At 40.4% G+C, this 20,327-nt stretch overlaps 1 protein-coding gene across 1 annotated transcript; it reads right to left on the bottom strand.

Moving 5' to 3' along the window:
• Positions 1–5,228: 5,228 nt before the first annotated feature.
• On the bottom strand, positions 5,229–8,058 carry IL13 (interleukin 13). Its single transcript, XM_027849020.1, has 4 exons — positions 7,872–8,058; positions 6,913–6,963; positions 6,131–6,232; positions 5,229–5,861 (listed from the first exon to the last, which is right to left on the bottom strand). The coding sequence occupies exons 1-4, from the start codon at positions 8,022–8,024 to the stop codon at positions 5,730–5,732; spliced, it is 438 nt and encodes a 145-aa protein (XP_027704821.1). The 5' UTR covers positions 8,025–8,058; the 3' UTR covers positions 5,229–5,729.
• Positions 8,059–20,327: the final 12,269 nt, after the last annotated feature.

Genomic DNA, 20,327 nt, shown 5'->3' on the forward strand with positions numbered 1-20,327 from the left:
TCTTCTTCTTCTTCTTCTTCTTCTTCTTCTTCTTCTTCTTCTTCTTCCTATTCTTCCTCTTCTTCTTCTTCTTCTTCCTATTCTTCTTCTTCCTCTTCCTATTCTTCTTCCTCTTCTTCTTCTTCTCTCTGTCTCTCTCTCTCTCTGTCTCTCTGTCTCTCTGTCTCTCTGTCTCTCTGTCTCTGTCTCTCTCTCTCCCCACCCCCCCGCTCCTAAGGGGTTCCCCCCCTCAAATTGCCTCTTCTCAACTAAATTTCCAGTAGGGACACCCAGACTAGCAAATGTTAATGCTCTTCATAAAGATAAAAACAACCATCTAAACCCAAAAAGATAAAAAGGCATTCCTGTGCCCAGAGGGAAAGATTTCAGGTTTCTATGACAGAGTCCTAGTGGGGAAAGGAGATACAGAACTACCACCTTGGGGTCTCTATTCAGTGGTTTGGGAAAGGTTTCCACAAAACAACATTTGTTCTGACACTTCTTGATTGGTCCAAACTACAGCCTCAACCCCAGAGTTACCTCTTTTGGTCAGCCGCCTCTTCCCACATTTCCCCTTCTCCAGCTTGATGAATTTTCTTCATATCTATCTTTGAGTTGAGGGAATTGTGGAAATTGAGTGAACCACACAGACTCTGTCTTGTGACTTAATTCTGGAGCTACCCCAGTTCCTTTTCTATTCAATTATGGAGCTAGTCCAATTTCTATCTCGTGAGAAAATTTTACTCACTTATAGGAATCGTGACAAAATTTTACTGCATTGTTTGAATTTCACCCTGTATGGCTAAGAACTGGACTACCTGCTACTTAGAGACCCTTAACTAAGGATCTAGGTTATGCTGACCAGAAACCCAGTCAGCTCTGAAGATTGATGCAATGAGTTTTCTCACAATTCTACATCTCAAGCAACTCATATGTCTTATCTGAAAATTGGCCCCATACTGATCAGTCTGTTACTGCTTCCTTGTTCCTTGATTGAATACAGACACTTGGAGGAGTGGGACACCTTTTTCTGATTTCAGGCAATTGCACCTGTTTGCTCTACCTCTTCCCAACTTGGTTTTTACATTACAGATACTAGTTCTTGGTTTTATTTAGATTGTATTTATGATATTGAGAAAAGATCCATTAATTCCTATGCTTTCTAGAGATTTTAAACTAAACAGGTGTTTTATTTTGTCAAAAGTTTTTTTTTTGCTTCTATTGATGTTATCATGCAATTTTGTTGTTTTATTGTTAAGATGGTGTATTATATTTATAATTTCCCTAATATTGAACCAATCCAAATTCCTAGCATATAAGTGTAAAATCTTTTTAATATGTTGCTGTAGGATCTTTGCCAAGATTTTGTTAAATATTTTGCATCAATATTCATTGATATTAATCTACAGTTTTATTTCTCTGCTTTAACTCTTCCTGGTTTAGGTATCAGGACCATATTTATCTCATAGAAGGAGTTTGAGAAAATGTCATATTTCTCAATTTTTGTTAACAACTTAGGTAAAACTGTAGTTAATAGTTCTCTAAATGTTTGATAGTCAGTCAATAGACCTCTATGAAGCACCTAGTATGTGCCAGGCATTGTGCTAAGCACTGTGGGTACAAAGAAAGGGGAAAGTCTCTGCCCTCTAAGAGTTCACAATCTAATAGAATTCATAAAAAAAGAATTCATCCTTAATTTCACTGGTCCTAGGATTTCTTTTTCTTTGAAAATGTATTTGTAGTTTGTTTAATTTCTCTTTCTGTGATTGTTTTATTTAAATTATCTATGTCTTGTTCTGAGCCCTGAATTTTTTATTTTTATAAATATTTATCCATTTAATCCACTAAATTAGTACTTTGCTTGAAAAATTGGACAAAATATTTTCTTATATTTCCTTTTATTTGTTCTTCATTTGTTATGATTTCTTTTATTTTTCATTTAAGTACTTAGATGCTATGCCATTTAACATACATGTTAATACTGATATCATCTATAGTACCTTTAAGCATAATGTATTTTTTTCTGCTTATCTCTTTGAACCATGTCTGTTTTTACTGTTGCCTTGTCTGAAATCATGATTGCTAGGGCTCCCTCTCCCTCACTATTTTTTTTAGTTAGCCAGAAGGATAACAATTTCTGTTCTAGCTCCTCATTTTGGGCAGCTTGGTGGTATAGTAGCTAGAGCACAAGGCCTGAAGTCAGGAAGACTCATCTCCCTAAGTTCAAATCCAGCCTCAGACACTTAAATAGCTGTGTACCTCTGGGCAAATCATTTAACCCTGTTTGCTTCAGTTTTCTTATCTGTTGAATGAACTGGAGAAAGAAATGAAATGAAAGTTATCTCTATGTGAATTTTTGTTACAAATTTATTTCTTGAAAGCAAGATATTGTTGGATTCTGCTTCCCTCCTGTGTTTTATAGGTTAGTTCATTCCATTCACATTCACAGTTAATATTGCTAATTGTATATTTCCTTCTATAATATTCTCTTGCATTTCTTTCCTACATTTGCCTCCCCTTTTACACAGAAGAAGTCAGTGGTGGAAGAAAAAGAATGTGATCAACACTAGAAATCTGTAACTGAAGTGGTCTGATCTCACTGTTATCCCTTCCTCTCTTCACCATTCTAGGTTGTTATCACTGGGTCTTTTTCTGGTTATTATCTTCCTTTATCACTGCTTATGACTATTCCTTCCCTGATTCTACATTCCCTCTTAAACCTCTCTCAGCTGCTTTTTTTTCACTGTTAAATTTAGTGTATTCCTACAATAAACTCTTCCCATTTGTATGTTAGACTCTACTTTACTTGGTTTAAATGAGTGAGGTTCATGAGATATCTTCTCCTCCCACTCCTCTTCAATATTTGTCTACTTTTCTCCCTAATTATGCAAAAATAGCAAGTTCCCCCTATTTCTTTCTCATTTCTTCCCTAGTGTATTCTTATTTCCCTCTTAGACCATTTGTAATACCATTAGGGAGATAATTTAATGTGTTCTGAAAGGAAGGGAATGGCCCAGCCCTGTGACCTGGTGACAGAAATATTTTCCATACCCTTCCCCTTAGCATGAAACAAAAGAGCAAGTGTGAGATTAGTGGCCTTGGTCATTTGAACTTTTCCAAGATCCCCTGAGAATTCCATGAACTTTGTGGCTCTCCGTGGAGAATTTCTCCACAAGCAAACGAGTTTTGTTTGGTAATCTTCCCATATTGTTTGTGAATGGCTTCTTTGGTCTATGTGGACTTGCTCTCTGTTTAGAGTTAGACCAATCATTGGCATAAAATTATCTCTAGACAAATGGCTGGGCAGATGCTTCAAGATATTCCATTGAGCTACCATAGAAGAAATTATTTGGATCAAGGCTTGGATGGGACCAGGAACAATGGGTAGAAACTGCAAAGAGGTAAATTCAAGTTTGATGTCAGGAAAGTTCCCTAATAATCAAAGCTTTCGGGGCAGCCAGGTGTCACAGAGGATAGAGCACTGGCACTGGAGACAGGAGGACCTAAGTTAAAATCCGGCCTCAGACATATAACACTCACTAGCTGTGTGACTCTGGGCAAGTCACTAAACCCCAATTGCCTCAAAAAAATGAAAAAATAAAACAGCATGAAAGTGGAATGGATTGGTTGCCTTCACCGGGCCCCTCCTCACTGGTGGTCTTCCAAAAGACACTGTGTTACCACTCGTCAAGTATGTTGAAGTGATAATTCCTTCTGGAGTATAGGGTGGATTAGATGGTTGTCGAGATCTCTTCCAATTCTAAAATTCAGTGATTCAGTGATCTCCAGGAAGATCTCTACCATGTAGGGGAAAGGAGGACATAGACAAGAATCACACTGAATGAGAAGGCATGGATAAGTCTTGATCTGTCCTGTTGGATAAAGTACCCAGCATCCAGGAAGTCCCAGATCCATTGAAGTTGGAAGTGTTGAAAATAAAAAATAATGATTGTTAATTATTTATACACTTTAACATTGGCAATATGTATTGTCTCGTGTCAACCCTACAATGTAGGCAGTACAGTTATTATCTCCATGTTACACATGAGGAAACTGATCTCAAGCAAGTTGAAGTGACTTGTCCAGGGTCACACAGCTAGTGAATGTCAGAGGTGGCATTTGAACCTAGGCCTTTCTGACTCCAAGCACTTTATTCATTAGATAGCATTTAAAAGTTTATGTCACAAGGAGAACTTAATTGGGAGGTGCTTTGTTAGAGAGTTATGTTATTGGAAGATATGTTATAAAGTACCTATCTTATGAAAAGGACTTTGTTATGAGGAAGGTTGTATCACCCATTGGCAAGGTTTACATTACCGAGAGGACTGTTTTTATGAAGAATGAAGTTATGGGGGAAATCATTCTTTTAAAGAGAGATGGAAATAATATATCCTGCTTGGATAAGATTTGTCAAAGATCTTATACTCAGGACTTTTCCCCCTGGATTTTTCTCCTTCTTCCTCCATGCCTCCATCCTTGGGTGGCCCTTTCCATTTTTCTCCCTTTCATTTTGGGGGTGGGTTGTTTCTGAGGGCCTCCCGCAGTGGCTCTCCTCTCCAGGTCACCCTTACATCCTCCTTCCCTCCCAGGTTCCCCTCCCAGCATGTGAAGTCCTCGAGGCTCTGGTGACCTCAGATTGAAAGTCCCTTATATAAAACACACACACACATTCAACCTTGCAAGGGTTCTTTTTTTCTGAGGTTTCATTTCATTTGTTTATTTTATTTCTAGTTTCACACAGGCAACAAAATAACTGATTAACTAAAACCTCTTATTTATATTACAAATTGTGTTCTTGGCTGTCCCACTATATATTATAAACTCTGCAGTAATATAGATTAATAATAAACTTATTTTAAATACATGGAAGAAAAATAAATTATCATTTTGCTGTAATGTCATGTAACAGTTTGGGAGGCAGAAAAGCCAGTCACAGTCTAATTAATCACCCTCTTCTTCCGCCCTTTCTCTTCCTCCTGGCTTTGGTTGGCCCCACCTGACTCAGCGGACACAGTGAGGTAGCAGGTTTTGAAATACAGTACTGTATAGACATATGTCAGGGACCACAAATGTCCACTGGTTTTAGTGCCCATATGCTGAGTCTTCACCTCTCTGTCTAGGCCTACCGAAATAGCCCCTATCTCCAAGACATGAAAGAATAACTGCTTTAAATAACACAAAATAATAAATAAGACAAGAAGAAATGTCACTAAGTTGCTCTCTTAGACCTAAAGAGCAACAGGGTCCTGTCAGAAAAGTGTCCCCTCCTCCTGGACTGCCCAGTTAGGAGAGGGTAGTGCTGGGTAATGCTGCCAAATCAAACAAGAAATGCATATCTTTTTTGTTTTGGTTTTTGTTTTTCCAAGCCACAGAAGTCTAAACTCCTCCAACCCAGGCTGGGGGCTGGCCAGGGCTCTTGGTTGTCAAGTCCAGAGCAGCCGGAAGCTGTGCCTTAGATGGTAGTGGGGAGGTCTAGACGGGAGCAGGGCTGAGGCTCAGTAAGCTTCACAGGAACCCCTTCTTTGAGAAAGAAAGAAGCCCTTTGGAGACCTGAGAGCAAAGTGTAATTTGAATTCAGTTTTCCTGAGATGGGGCAGTGCAGGCTGAGGGCTAAGCTAAGCAAATCTCTCTTCCCCTCCCCCTCCCCTTCATATCCCTTCCCCTCCCCCACTGAGAAATGTGCCTAAAGTGAAAGTTAGTCTGTAGGATGAATCTTCATAGCTTCCATCTGGAGATGTGGGCTTGGGCTCTCATTCTTTAGTAAAGTTTCCCAGACTTGGTTTCAATATTCCATCTCTATTATTCTTCAACAAAAAATTGTATAGGTCCTTCAGAAACCTACTCAGCTGGATCTTGGTGTCTTGAACCTCGAGGCAGTTTTCCTGAAAGAAAGAAAAATCTCCCTTTAGTGACAGTTCAAGAATGACATCCCTCTGGCTGGAGGAGCCTGGAAGCCACCACCCCCCCAACAGCCTCCCAGTCTGATGTAGGCCCTTCTGGAGAGTCTGGGTATATCAGGTGGGTATGGCCAGGGAGTCTTCCTGGAGCCCTGGGCAGGGGCCTAACACAAAGTGTGTTTTGGATACTGGAAAGTAGTCCAAGGAAGTGAGGCAGACCCCTAGGAATAATGCCATGGGATGGACAAACTTACATTGCTACTGCTGTTGCCCAGAAGAAACTGCATGTTTCTCTTAAGTGGTTCGATTTTTGGGCAGTTGGTAATGTTATTTAGGACTTCCAATGCTGCACAAGGCTGTGGAGGAAAGAGGCCCAGATGATATGAAGCTCTTTGATACCTGGAATTCAGACCCTGATTTTCTTGACTTTGCTTTTCTTAAGCAGCAAGGGCAGCCCCTTGGGGTCACCATCTCTGAGGGGAAAGGGGGCTATCCTCCAAAGGGCAAGTGGACACAGCATAATCAGCCCCTTGGGCACCCTCCTGGATCATTATGATGACCAACTTTAGGACAATTCATCCCATTTCCTTGGAACTGGGAGGAGAACGGCCCTGAGTGCTTATGGCTGAGGAAAGCTTGGTTTATAAAGAAAAGAGTTGAGGAGAGAGAGGGAGGGGGAGGGGGGAGAGGGGGAGAAAGAAAGAAAGGGAGGGAGAAAGAGAGAGGAAGGAAGGGAGGGAAGGAGGGAGAAAGGGAGGGAGGGGGAGAGTGAGAGAGTGAGAGAGAGAAAGAGAGAGAGAGAGAGAGAGAGAGAGAGACTCTGCCAAGGATCCCCTTAGTAAAACAGATGGGATATACAATACAGGGTTTTTCAGCCTCAGCAGAAGGAATTTGGTAAATAAGAGGAGCTAAGACATCAGGTAAAACCCAGAGCTTTTAAACTGTAAATTCTGGAGGGGAGGAAAGTCAGCCCAGGGGAACAGTCTAGGGATACTCTGGTTATTATTGGTGGCAGTATTTCATCTGTCTCTCTTACCTTTTCCTTTCTAAAGTTGACTTGCCACACCATACTTGAATTGCAGGATAGCTGAGGAAACAAAACAGAATTCTTATTAGGAGATACCCTGAAACAGGGCTCAGCCTCTTTTGCCCCTTGACCAAGGCATCCTGTGTCAACAGTGTGACTGACCCTTACCCCCAGCTCCATGCAATTGGTCTCCTTGCTAGGGGAGGTGGGGAAATGACTCTTCTTTGGCCTCTTAGTGTCTGTCTAAATGCCCCTTTTGTCAGTGCTCCCACCACTACCTGCACCCACCCCTTCCCACCCCTCACCCCCTGCCATAGAAAGAATATAAACTTTGGAGTCAAAAACCTAGCTGGAAGGCCTTGGCTCAGTTACTCTGTAGCTCTATAACCTTGAGCAAGTTACATCCCACCTTTGGGCATTAGTTGCCTCGGCTGTAAAATGAGAGGTTTGGATAAGATGAGCTTTAAAGCTTAGGAACCTAAGATCCTGGACTTCACATTCCAGGCCTATTGAAATCCCCTTCTATCTCTCCCCAGCTGGCCCCAAGGGCAGTCAGTTGATCTTTTCCAGTGTAAGTAGTGGAACCTAAAAAATCAGTAAATACTCATATACTGTGGCTACAGTTTGTTTTGGGAACCTAAATGAATTCCCAGTTCATTCTCTCAGAGTTTAAAGTTTACTTCTACTGGATCAGCTGATTGAGTGAAAGGGGTGATTGCTTACAGCAGAACTAACATGTTAAAGATAATGCCCCAAGCATGGGGTTTTGTCTGTGGTTGGTACTTTTTATCCATAGGTAATATTGACCTGGCCCCATTCCTGGTGGAGCTTCTTCTCCCAGTAACCCAACCATGTCAAGCCAGGCTGCCTATTCTAAACCCCATGAGTCTCAGAACACATCCCACCCTCCACCACAAATATATTGCCCTGATCACAGGATGATCACAGACCCCTCTCCACACACTCACCTGTTTTGGGTTTGTATTTAGAGAATGAAGCTGTGAGATGACTTCTTTCATGGTATCGTTTTTGTGGATAGGACTGGAAGAGACATAGCCTTCCAGGCAGGTCAAAAGTATGATCCCTTTCACCCACAGAGCCATGCCTATCCCAACCTCCATCCTGATCTTTGTGACTTGGTAGAGGAAGGGAAATGTCTTCTGAAGCTGGAACTGTGGTGTCCCCTCTCTAGCAGTGACTTTTATAGGCAGAGGTAGTGACATGTGACCTCTGCCTCCATTCTGACAACTGGCAGAGAGAATCTAGAAACCACATCTTTTTTTTTTTCAAATAAAAATCATTTATCTTGATTTTACTCTGCGGAAAATCCAGCGTCCCATAAAGGAAAAGGTTTGATTTCTTACGGAAGTATTAGAAAGAGGTATTTCAAGAAAAAGTTTCCATGGCTGACACTTACTTTTTTCCAGACTTGGGTGCCTAGGAGCAAATACCTCATTAGGGGATATGACTGAAAGGCCACTTTGGAGGGGTGACTTGCCTGTTCTCAGGGCAGTTGGATGTCATCATTAGCTACTTCCTTGTTCCATTGATGTCAACATTGTCTGCCCCTTCTAAGCTGTTGTCACTTTGACCTTCTCATACTCCTTCTGAATTAACCTCCCATGATCTTCAGATATTGATGCTCATGCATTGTACAGTGTCCATGGAAGGATGCTGATGAAGCTCATATCACAGAGCCACACATCTGAAAAGACTTGGGAAGTCATTTGGTACAGAACTGTTCCCCTGCCCCAACTCCTCTGTCACTAACCTGTACCCCTTCTTTGGGTTGGAAGTATATAAGCTAGGTGGCACAGTGGATCAAGTGCTGGGCCTGGAGTTAGGAAGATTCATCTTTCTGAGTTCAAATCTGGCCTCAGACACTTCCTAGCTGCGTGACCCTGGGCAAGTCACTTAACCCTGTTTGCCTCAGTTTCCTCATCTGTAAAATGAGCTGGAAAAGGAAATGGCAAACCAGTACCCTTGTCAAGAAAACACCAAATGGTGTCATGAAGAGTTGGGCATTATCTTTAACATTTAGTTCTGCTGTAACTGAACAACAGCTGAAAAGCTATTTCAAGGGGAGGAGACTTTTTCCTGTTTGAGGGAGATTCCACAGCCTTGTCAAGGAACTCTTCATTATTCTTAAACCTAACTCCTCTCTTTCACTGTAAAGTTAACTCCTGCCTTACAAGACCTAGAAAAAAGGTGGAGACAGCTTCTGCACATATGGTGCCAAAGCCTTGGTCTAGGAGTCAGGATCCTGGGTCCTAGACCCAGTTTTTCAGTGACTGCATCTTTCTGGGCCTCGGTCTCCCCATCAGCAAAATGAGAGGATTTGGGCTAGAGGGTTTCTGAGTCCCTTCTAGCTCTTACATTCTGTAGTTCTCTGAGGATCCTGCCAGATCCTATGATCATAGATTTAGGGCTGGAAAGGAACTTAGAGGTTCTCTTGTCCAATCCCTTTCCCCCATTTTACAAATGAGAAAACAGAGGCCTAGTGAGGTCTCAGAGCTAATAATTATCTGAGGTCTTCCATGTTCATTAGTACCTAAGCCCCAAATATTTATTTACATTCAAGTTACTTTCAGTTCACCTCCAAGACCCTGCTACATTTTCTGTATTTGCATAATAATAAGAGAAGTCTCAGTAATCTTTGCCCATCAGCCTCCTCAGTCATTAATTGATCAGCTTACGATAAATTCTTCCTGTTGAATCTATGAATATAAATGTGTGTGTAGACACCTCAACCTTCTTTTTATCTTCCTTCATTTTCATATTTGTCCTTTGAAAACTTCCCCTGAGTAGCCCTCTGAAGATATTTGCGTATTTTGTGCTGATTTCAAGGTTTCTGTCCTCAACCTTCTCTACCTCTTATTGTTAGGGTTTTGACAGTCACACGCTTCTTCCTCAGCTTGCTATCCTGTCCACTCATCACCACCTCCTCAACATCTGCATAGAGTTGGGCTTTTTCCCACCCGGGACAGTCTCTTTTGGCAATGGGAAAGGAACATGAATCTCAGTGGATCCCAAGATAGTCTCTCTCTGAAGCCCTAACTAAGATGGGACAACCAGGGCCTTGTTGTCTCAGTTTTCAAGAAATACGGGGATACCAAAATTGAGAGGACACTTGTCAACCATCAGAACTGTAGAAATCACTGAGCTTAGCATCTTGTTAGCAAGAATAATTGATTAAAATTGGAAACTCCCTGCTGGCCAGCTTCCTCCCTTTCCTTTCATAGCACCCCAGATGAGCTCCTCCCTGGCCTAGCCCTGCCCCTAAGCTCTACCAGTTGAGGCCTCAGCAACAGCCTTTTGGTGGATAACCCAAGATCTCTTCTCACCTCCTTCCCCAACAACTGAATTTATCTTAACAAGTTGATCTGAAGGTACCTTTCATGCTGCTTGACCAACACAAAAAAAATAGCTAGTTATGACTTTGCTTTCCTCTGAAGGCTGGATAGCCTGGGACCAGAGAAAGGGAGGGCACAGGTCAATAGCAAGGGAAAGAAGGGTGTTTATTGCTTCCTCTATTGAACTTTTCTTCTCCCCAAGAAGGTTTGGGAAGTGGTTTGATAGATAGTTGGTAACATGAAAGATCCTTAAGTAATGGACTTCCTTGTCATCAGTGCCTTTCATTGTTGAGTAAGAGAATCCACAACTGGAAGAAATTTTAACTTTATGCAGCATGTCTAGCATGATCCAGTGGAAAGAATTCTGGATTTAAAGTCAAAGGATTTGAATCCTGGGTTTGAATCCCACCTCTGCCATTCTGTACCTCTGTGACCCTGGGCAGATCACTACATGGCTCTTAGCCTCTGTTTCCTCATCTGTAAAATGAGGCCATTGGACTACATGACCTCTAAGGTCTCTTTTAAGTTCACATGAATGGAACATTGGTAGTCTCTTCTTTGGGCACAGAGCCTGAGAGACTAAGGAAACATCCCAACTGAAATAGGAATAGCTTACCTTCATAGAAAGTTTTATGATTTACAGAGTACTTTACTCACCACAACCTTGAGGTTGTATCATTGTTCCCATCATAGAGTTGGAGACTCTAAGAATTTAACTGGTTTTCCAAGAGTCTTCCAGTACGTAAAAGAATCAAGACTCAAGCTCGCTAAACCTCAGAATTGGAAAGGATTATCTATCTAGGTCAGTGATGTCAAACCCCATTAGAAATGGGGCCACTAAATCTACATAAGGATCCCTGAAGGTAGACTTAGAAAACCACATATTAACATGATCCATATTCAACTGCATTTTTATCTATTTTGTTAAATATTTCCCAATTACATTTTAATCTAGTTCTTCTGTACTAGGGCAGTGTGTTTGACACCTCTGATCTAGGTGACCCTTCCCCTATACCTAAACAGGAATCCTCTTTACAATATCTTCAGCCACAGTGGTATATGAATTACTTGGGACGAGCAATAATTGCTAACATGGTTTCACTTTGTGAAAGCAATGTGTGTGCACATTGCTATGTTGTGCATATGCATGCCTCTGCTGACACTAAGCTGACTCAGAAGTCTGGTTAGCCTGTATTTAGTTAGTGCTCTGCAGTTCAGTGCTGGATTTTGTGCCATAACCATGCATTTGCTGTGTCATTAATTCTATACTTTCAAAGAATGGATGTTATTCTAAGAAGTCTTTTTTTTAAAAGTTGTCATTCTTTTTGTGGGTTCTGCTGCTTTAGAATTTGTTTAGAGCCATTTTTTATACGTATTTGGAAGTGTTTGGGGGAGAGCTCAAGCAAGTCACTGCTTTTACTCCAAGAGTTGTCATTCTTAAGGAGCACATTTCAGTGACTGGTAGAGATATCAAAGTGGCTAATTGGTATAGGGACGTCAAGCCAAATAGCATCAGACTCACCAAAGCAGAAAGGAAGGTATGTTGAAAAGGAAAAAATAATGCCAAGACCTAACACACTTTTGCTGCAAAAGTCTCATTAATCTTTTTTTCTTTTTTTTTAGGCTAGGCAAACGGGGTTAAGTGACTTGCCCAGGGTCACACAGCTAGTAAGTGTTATGTGTCTGAGGCCGGATTTGAACTCAGATCCTCCTGAATCCAGGGCCGGTGCTCTATCCACTGCACCACCTCATTGCCCCTAAAAGTCTCATTAATCTTCAGAAAACAAGCAAAGACCTTCAGCAAGACCTGGCAGCTAAGAGTTTGTGATTGATTTCTCCACAGTGTGGTTCTAGCATAGGCTTCTTGAAGTTGGAAGAAGGAGCTAGCTTCTCAGAGAGACCTGATATTATGTTTCGAGGCTCCAGGAGAGACCATGCAGCATGCAGAAACATTTGTAACTGGCTATAGTCAACTAACCAGCTGGGTAATAGGAGGCTTCGTGATTGGCTGCGGAGGCATTTGAAGAGTTTCAGTTGGCTTTCCATCTTTCTTCACCACATTTTCTTCCATTGTGCTCTTGGGGAACCTCCATGATTCCTCTGTTTATGGTGGAGACAATGCTCTAAGTGGGGAGGCCTTGAGGCTTCTCCCTGCTGAGACCATGTCACTCTGTGAAAGGGTCTTGGTTCTTGGTTTCTATGTTTGTTCTTTGCTGTTTTCAGGTGAAGGAGGTTAGTGTGGAGGTCAGGAGAGGGAGCCACAGGAATCCAGAGTCAGAGTTCAGGTAGCACTTTGTTGAGGTCACAAGGGACAAGGAATGACCCTCACGAGTAGCTTTCAAGGACCCAGGCCAGGCTAGTTGAGACAAAGATTCATCTGGCAGTTATGTTGCATCTAGAAGTAAAATTGCTGGGTTATATAGGAACTTTGTTAAGCATGAGTGCATTCCACCTGCTTCCCTTCCCCTAGCCTGTGGTGATGCAGGGGAGAGTATGTCTCTGAGGTATTGGGAAGATCAATTGTACTTTTCTTCTTGCCACATCTTTGAATAATTTAAATACCTCTTTGTAAAACCTAATTGATATCAAGTGGTTAAATGGAACTAAGGTACTAGTTGCTAGCACTTAACAATGCTTGAGTAGGTATGGGGGAAATATAGCCAGAAGGTGACTCAGTAGATAGAGTGCTGGCCTGGAATCAGCTGGCTTGAGTTCAAATCCTGCCTCTGACACTTATTAGCTGTGTGGCACTGGACAAGTCACTTAACCTGTCTGATTTAGTTTCCTCATCTGTAAAATAGAGATAATAACGGCACTCATCTCCCAGGGTTTGATGAATGACAGTTGTTTGTGAGGACCAAACGAGACATTATTTGTGAGAAGCATTTAGTATAGTGTCTGGCATACAATAGACATTATATAAATGCCTGTTGCCTTCTCCTTTTCCCAGTGGGGGCTAGTGTCATGGTATCAGAGGAGAGAGAATTTCAGACATCTCAGGGTACCCCTCTGATCCCTGGGGGGCAGGTGGAGCAGACCCAGCTCTGGGAAAGTGAGCATCTTTGCTTCAGTTACTATGAAAAAAATGTTTGTTGAGGGCAAGACAATACAAAAACCGGAGTACTGAAATTTGTAAAAAGGGAATTTTTTGAAGATTTTCTTTTTCATTCAAAGGCTATACTTAAATCATTGTCAGAAGTGCAGGATTTGGGTCTCTTTATTAGACTGTAAAACAGATACCCCCAAAATATTTGGGGTATTTTTATTTTACTTTCAGTGGTCCTAGAAATCTTGTCTCCACTGAAGAAATGATGAACTCTGATTATTATTCTGGAAATCCTTAAAGAGAGGTGGATATTCCAACATAGCCTTGCATCATACCACATGTCACAAAGGGTTAATTTTTTTTTGTTTCTACAATTTTTTGTTGTAGGAATTTGCCTGATTTAAACTCCTTTGAAAATCTAATATAAAGAAGGCTAGACTTGGAAAAATGCAGTTTTCATGAAGGGTACACTTAATATCCAATGTAATGTGTGCTTTCCTGATGAATTAAGTAATTGTGTCAAATTTTTGTGAACTCAATGACAAATCATGTAAAACAACTGATTGCAACAAAAGCAGGACATATTATATATAAAATGCTTTTTAAAGCTCTAATAAGCTGTAAGACTTTGCCCCAGGGCACTATATTTAAAGGTTGCCGAAAACAATTGTAATCCTTTAGAATAAAGGAAACAGAGTCCACCATCTAGTTAGCAAGAAGAGTTAATTAAATGGGAAAGATAATGGTGAGTCCTTTCCCTGCCTGGTCAGTATTGGCCTCACTGATGTATTAGGATTTCTGCCTTCTTACCCCACTTCCATCCCAGCTGAGGATCCGAGATGCTACTTGTCTTGGGTGCAAACATTTCTACTTACAGCTCTCTCTGGTACTAGAATGGACTGAAAAAAAGAGGAGAGAGAAAAAAGAAAATGATAATGATAGCTCCTGCTAAAAGATAAAGGAAATTGAAATGTAGTGAGAGGTAGACTACAAAATATACTGTAGTAACTATACATCTTAATTCAGATGTGTGGTTAACGGGGTTACCCCTGCATTGTAGTAGAGATATGTGGGCAGGGGACTTTTGGGGGTGAGACAGAGGGATGAGAGAGGGAGGGCCTGGATGGGATGATGCCTGCATACTTTGTAGGAAAGGAGGATGTGAAAGGTCCTATGTGGCTTTGGGAACATTAAGTTGGTGTGCATGCATCCAGAACACGTTACTCCTGTGACTGAGCAAAATCATATGGAACAATCCAGTGACTTCGAAAATTTTCATCTTTTTAGTTTTATAGAACTTTTTAAAAAATTTTATTCATACTTGATTGAAAGGAATGGCTCTTGTGGATGGGGAGAACTATAGTGGCAAATATGAATTATATAAAAACAAAAGATATCAATAAAAATTTATCTTAAATAATCACAAAAAATAAACCATGACATGCATTGCAGTTTGACCCCCCCCTCAAAAAAAAAGTTTTCAGCTCTTAAATTACCCTGCAGTCCCAATACTCTATGAGATGTGAAGACCCTTGTTCAAAGACAGGATTGCAGACTAACTCCTGTTGATCTTTCTTCTACATGAATCCTTCCAAATACTTGAAGATAGCTATTGTGTCCCTTCTGAATCTTCACTTTTACAAGGTGTTTCCCCCAGTTCCTTCAACCCCCAGTTCTTGAATGGCATGGTATCCAACCTCCTAGACATCCTGATCATTCTCTGCAAGGCCTTTGGTTTGTCAATATCCTTCTTAAATTGTGATACCTAGAACCAAGGAACTAAACAGAATGTCCCAGGTGTATTCTGACCTTGCTGGATATAGCAGAATTACCACATTTCTTGTTCTAGAAACTATGTGTCTCTTAAGATTATATCAGTTTTTTTGGCTGCCATATCAAGGTTCATGCTGAGATTGCAATCCTCCAGTTCCTCATAAGAATTGTTATGTAGCCATGTAGCCCCATCCTGTACCATTTGACTATACCATTGAGAGCAGGTGCTGTCATTTGCCTTTCTTTGTATCCCCAGAGCTTAGCACGGTGTCTGGAACACAGGATGTATTTAATAAATGTTGACTGTACTGAGAGGTTGATTTTTTTTTTATAAAACTAAAGTGTATTATATCACATTTTAAAATGTGGTGTGATAATGAGATATGAGAGTTTTTAAATTTCATCTTAGCATACATTTCATCTTTGAGATAGTATATTATAGCAGAAACAGAACTAGATTTGGAGCCAGATCAGGGTTCAAATCCCAGCTCTGCTACTTTTGTCAAATACATGTTCTTGGGGGCAAGCAACTTAATTTCTCTGAATCTATAAATCTCTCCTTTGCAAAAATAAAAGAATGGGATAAGATGGCTTCTAAGATTTCATCCAGCCTGGCCCATTACTCTACCCCATTATCTGCAAATTTCATGAGCCCATCAACTGTGTCTTTACTTAGTCACTGATAAAAATGTTGAAAATACATGGCCAAGGACAGATCTTTGTAGAATTCTGCTATAGTTGTTGTTCAGTCATTTCAGTCATATCCAATTCTTCATGACCCCATTTAGGGTTTTCTTGGTAAAGATACTGGAATGGTTTGCCATTTCCTTTTCCAGTTCATTTTACAGATGAGAAAACTGAGGCAAACAGGGTTAAGTGACTTGCTCAGGGTCAACCAGCTAGTGTCTGAGGCTGCATTTGAACTCTGGTCTTCCTGACTTCAGGGCCAGCTCTCTATCCACTGAGCCACCTAGCTGCCAATTAATGTCTAATCTTTGGGTTTAATTACTGAACCCATTATGAATCCTTCTAACTGTACTATAATATAACCCACATATTCCTCCATTTTGTCCATGGGGATGATATAAAAGACTTTGTCATGTGTTGCTGAAATGTAGGTTTACTTCATCTATAATATTCTCCTACTCTATCAACCTAGTAATCTTGTTTAAAAAAAAAATAGTTTAGCATTACCTGCTTTTTCCCCTCTTTTTGTGTATACATTTTACTTTGATACAAAACACTTCCCAACAAACTCCCCACAAAAGCCACCTACAAAGTACATTCCCTGAAGATAGTGAAGCAGAACTGCCTGATACAGCATGACTGTGAGGGACCGTACACGTCATTTTCCAGTCCAGTTGTATAGCTTGCAGATTGTTAACAGAAAGGAAGGATGTTTGCTGTAACTCTGATAGTATGTTACCACCGCTGCCTGTTGTATGCGACCTGAGTTTCGCTGCCTCCTTGTCTTGTCTTTACTTATGTTATGACATTTACATTGCTTTCTTTGTTCTGTATCATTTCATACAAGTCTTCCCATGGTTCTTTGAATTCTTCCTATCCATTATTCTTACAGCCCAGTAACATTCCATTGTATACACACACTATAATTGGGTCAGCCATTCCCTGCTTTGGGCATGTGTATTTTGTTTCCAGGTTTTTTCCTTTTTTTCTTTTGGCAAATGATAGTGCTGTTATGGAATAGAATAGAATGTAAAAGCATTTATTAAACACACTATATGCCAAGTACTATGCTAAGCTCTAGTGATACAAACAAAAAAAAAATAAGTTCCTGCTCTCAAGGAGATCACTTTCTAATTATAGGAGATAACACATATAGGAGGGTTCGACTGCAGGGCCCAGTAGACCTTAGGTCTACTTAGGTAGGTAAGGCCCAGTAGACCTTAGGGAGTAATGATAGGGCAGATGGTGAGGTGGCCCACCATCTTACTGGAAGAATTGTACTTGGTTACTCTCTACTCAGCCAAGCAGTGTGAGCCATATCTTTGACCAACAACTATTAGAAAGGGAATTTGGTCCCAAGGGTTGGAATGGAGCAGAGTTACCTCCACTAAGGGTAAGGATAAAGTATGGGAAAGGATTAGCATCCGATCTGGATGGGTGGCCAGCACTGGGTGGGAACTAGGGAACAGGACTTGGGATAGGGAAGGGGAAAACTCCCCAAAATCCTTTCCTTCTGGATCCTGGAGAGTTTGCTGGGCTCTAGGCAGCTATGAGAAGGTGGGGGTGGGTGGGGATTCTCCATCAGGTTCCCTATGGTGCCCACTTTAGCTGGGTGCTCAGACCATTCACTGGGATCTATGAATATTTTGGTCTTTTCTTTCTGTAAATAAGTTTTTTGTAAACTCAGCAATGGGATCTCTAGATTAAAAAGGTATGAATGATTTTATAAACTTTTCTCATATGACTGATTCCAAATTGTTTTCCTGAATATTTGAACCAGATCACAGCTCTACCAGTGGTAGTGTATCTTTATTCCTACAACCCTTGCAGTAAGAAGTTTTCCTAGCTTTGTTAACTTGATGGACATAATTTGAACTTCTCTGATTGTTCATGATTTTTAACAGTTTTATCTCATGGAAGATAGTTTTTCCTTCTCTTTTTAAAAACTATTTATTGATATCTTTTTGTCACTTGTCTATCTTTAAGCTACACTGACTCATAGTAATCACCACTTCTATTCCTAGGTAAATGTTCATGAGTTATCCTTTTAATAATACATTCTAGAGCACATAGGAAAAATCTTTGCAGTAAATTTCTCTGATAAAGGTCTCATTTCCAAGATATATATTGGGAAGTTATTCAAATTTATAAGAATAGGAGCAGTTGATAAGTGATCAAAAGATATGAACAGGCAGTTTTTAGAGGAAGAAATCCAAATAAAAATGCTTCAAATCACTGATAATTAGAGAAATGAAAATTAAAACAACTCTGAGGTTCCATTTCACACTGATTGGATTGGCAAAATAGGCCAAAAAAAATGACAAATGCTGGAGGGGTTGTGGGAAAAACAAGTTATACTATTGCACTCTTGATAAAGAAGTAACTTGGTCTTCCCATTCTGAAAAGCAATTTGGAACTATGCCCCCAAAGTTAATAAACTGCATATCCTTTGACCTAGAGATACCCCTAATAGCCTATACTCCCAAGAAATCAAAGAAAGAGGGAAAGATCTTTATTGTACAAAACTATTTATAGGAGCTCTTTTCGTGGTGACACAGAACTGTAAACTAAGAAGGGGGACATCAGTTGGTGGATGGATGAACACATTATAGTATATGAATGTAGGAGTACTATTGTATCATAAGAAATGATGAAGAGGACAATTTCAGATAAACCTGAGAAGACTTGTATGAATTGATGCATAGTGAAGAGAACAGAACCAGGAGAATAATTTATATAACAACAACACTATTGCATAGACAAACAATTCTGAAATATTTAAGAACTCTAATCAATCCAATGACCAACCATGATTCTAGAGAAACAACGATGAAGCATAATACCCACCTCCCGACAGAAGGATGATGGAATCAGGGTGCAGACTGAGAATTATATTTTGGACAAAACCAATGGAGGAACTTGTTTTACTTTATTATTTATATAAGGGTTTAATTTTTCTTTTTCCTTTTCCAATGGGAGAGGGCATAAGGAAAGGAGAGAAAACAAACTGTTGTTCATTGAAAAAATAATTAAATGGATTTTAGAATTTACCAAAAATAGACTCAAGCTCTTTGGCTTTTTGTTTGAAGACCACATTGTCTTCCACTTTTTGAACATTTGCCCTTCCTCAGGTTTGAGGCACTTTTCACTCTCCATGATTTTTAAATGATTGCCAAGAGCTGCTCAGTATCACCATCACCAGTTTTTTTTCTCCTTGGTGACTTGACTTGTAATGGTGCTGCTAAGCACTCTCTTACCATTTGTTCACTTATCTTGGGCTTCAATTCCCTGGTGACCACTTTTTATTCTAAACTTCTCAGTCTAAAATTCATTCTTCTTGGTAGAGAAAATAGAAGCACATCAGAATTGAGTAGTTCTGCTTCCACTACATCATCTCTCATTCTTGCTCTAACCCCAGGTTCTACCCTTGTATCTAAAGAATATATCTAAAGAAAAATCCCTTTTTGTCATTGTCATCCTTAGCATCTCTAGTATCATTTGTTGATGGTTTTCACTCATTCTGTGCTTTAGTATTGTTGACACCATTCTTATAGGACCATGCTACTCATTTATCTTTAATCGCACACCCTTGTCTGCATAAGTTCTGTGTGTTCACATATATTTCATTTTATAACATTCGCTTTTTTTCCTCAAAAGAACAATTTGTTTATATCTTTGGAATTCCATTCCTAAGAATTTCCCATTATTATTGGACCAACTTTCCTTATAGATCATTACTTCATGTCATGGATAGACTCTAGAGGTACCATTCAGCTGAAGCTTCAGGGCTGGTGACCTGTACCATTTCCTGGCCTTTGCCTAGTCATTTTGATTTGCTCAGGTTCAGTTCTGGGGAAACCTAATTTCTCAACTCAGAAAACAGCCTCCTCATTCTCATATTTATTGGCCAGTCAACTCCACCTCAGCTACTCTTGTGAAAGTGGCTAATTTTGGCTCTAGTCTAGAGTCTTTACACACACAGAAAGGGAAAAGGTAGCCAATACAGAATGTGAATCATGTATAGCACAGATTATTTATTCCCTCACAGAAAGCAATGATCATCATAAGAAAATCCCAGCTTGCCTTAACAAAATGATTTAAATGAGTTTAAATATCTTAACTCATTACTATTTCTCCATTCCCCCACCCCAATCTTTGGTTTGCTCACCGTGGAACTCTCTCCACCTCTGGAACCCCTCCTCTGATTGGTGGGTTCCTGTCTGGAACAGCTATTGAAGGAACTTCCTGGGCCATCCACGCTCACTTTTCTCCTGGCTCTGCTCTTGATTCTTTGGACTTTTTTATCCATCTTCTGAGTACTCCCTCTCTGTACCTCTAGTTTTCCAGATCCAACAGATATCTGTTGTCTTCCCCCATTACAATGTGAGCTCCCTGAGGGTTGAGACAGTCTTTTTAGGGTGGTGTTTGTATTCCCAGTGCTTAGCACAGTGCCTGGTTCACAATAAGCACTTAAAAAATGCTTTCTCTATCGATTTGTTATTTCCAGTTAGCTGAGTGGCTAATATTCAAGCCTCAGTGATACATAAACCATTCACCACCACACC

Source organism: Vombatus ursinus, unplaced genomic scaffold, assembly GCF_900497805.2.
Source record: "Vombatus ursinus unplaced genomic scaffold, bare-nosed wombat genome assembly UNPS02007284.1, whole genome shotgun sequence".
NCBI lineage: Eukaryota > Metazoa > Chordata > Mammalia > Diprotodontia > Vombatidae > Vombatus > Vombatus ursinus.

What these genes read in the sequence shown, in the direction of transcription:
- IL13 (XM_027849020.1), bottom strand. Translation starts at nt 8,024, where the DNA reads ATGGAGGTTGGGATAGGCATGGCTCTGTGGGTGAAAGGGATCATACTT. An exon ending in TAAATACAAACCCAAAACAG is followed by an intron (nt 6,964 to 7,871) that starts GTGAGTGTGTGG and finishes TTGTTTCCTCAG; the next exon opens with CTATCCTGCAATTCAAGTAT. An exon ending in TCAACTTTAGAAAGGAAAAG is followed by an intron (nt 6,233 to 6,912) that starts GTAAGAGAGACA and finishes TTTCCTCCACAG; the next exon opens with CCTTGTGCAGCATTGGAAGT.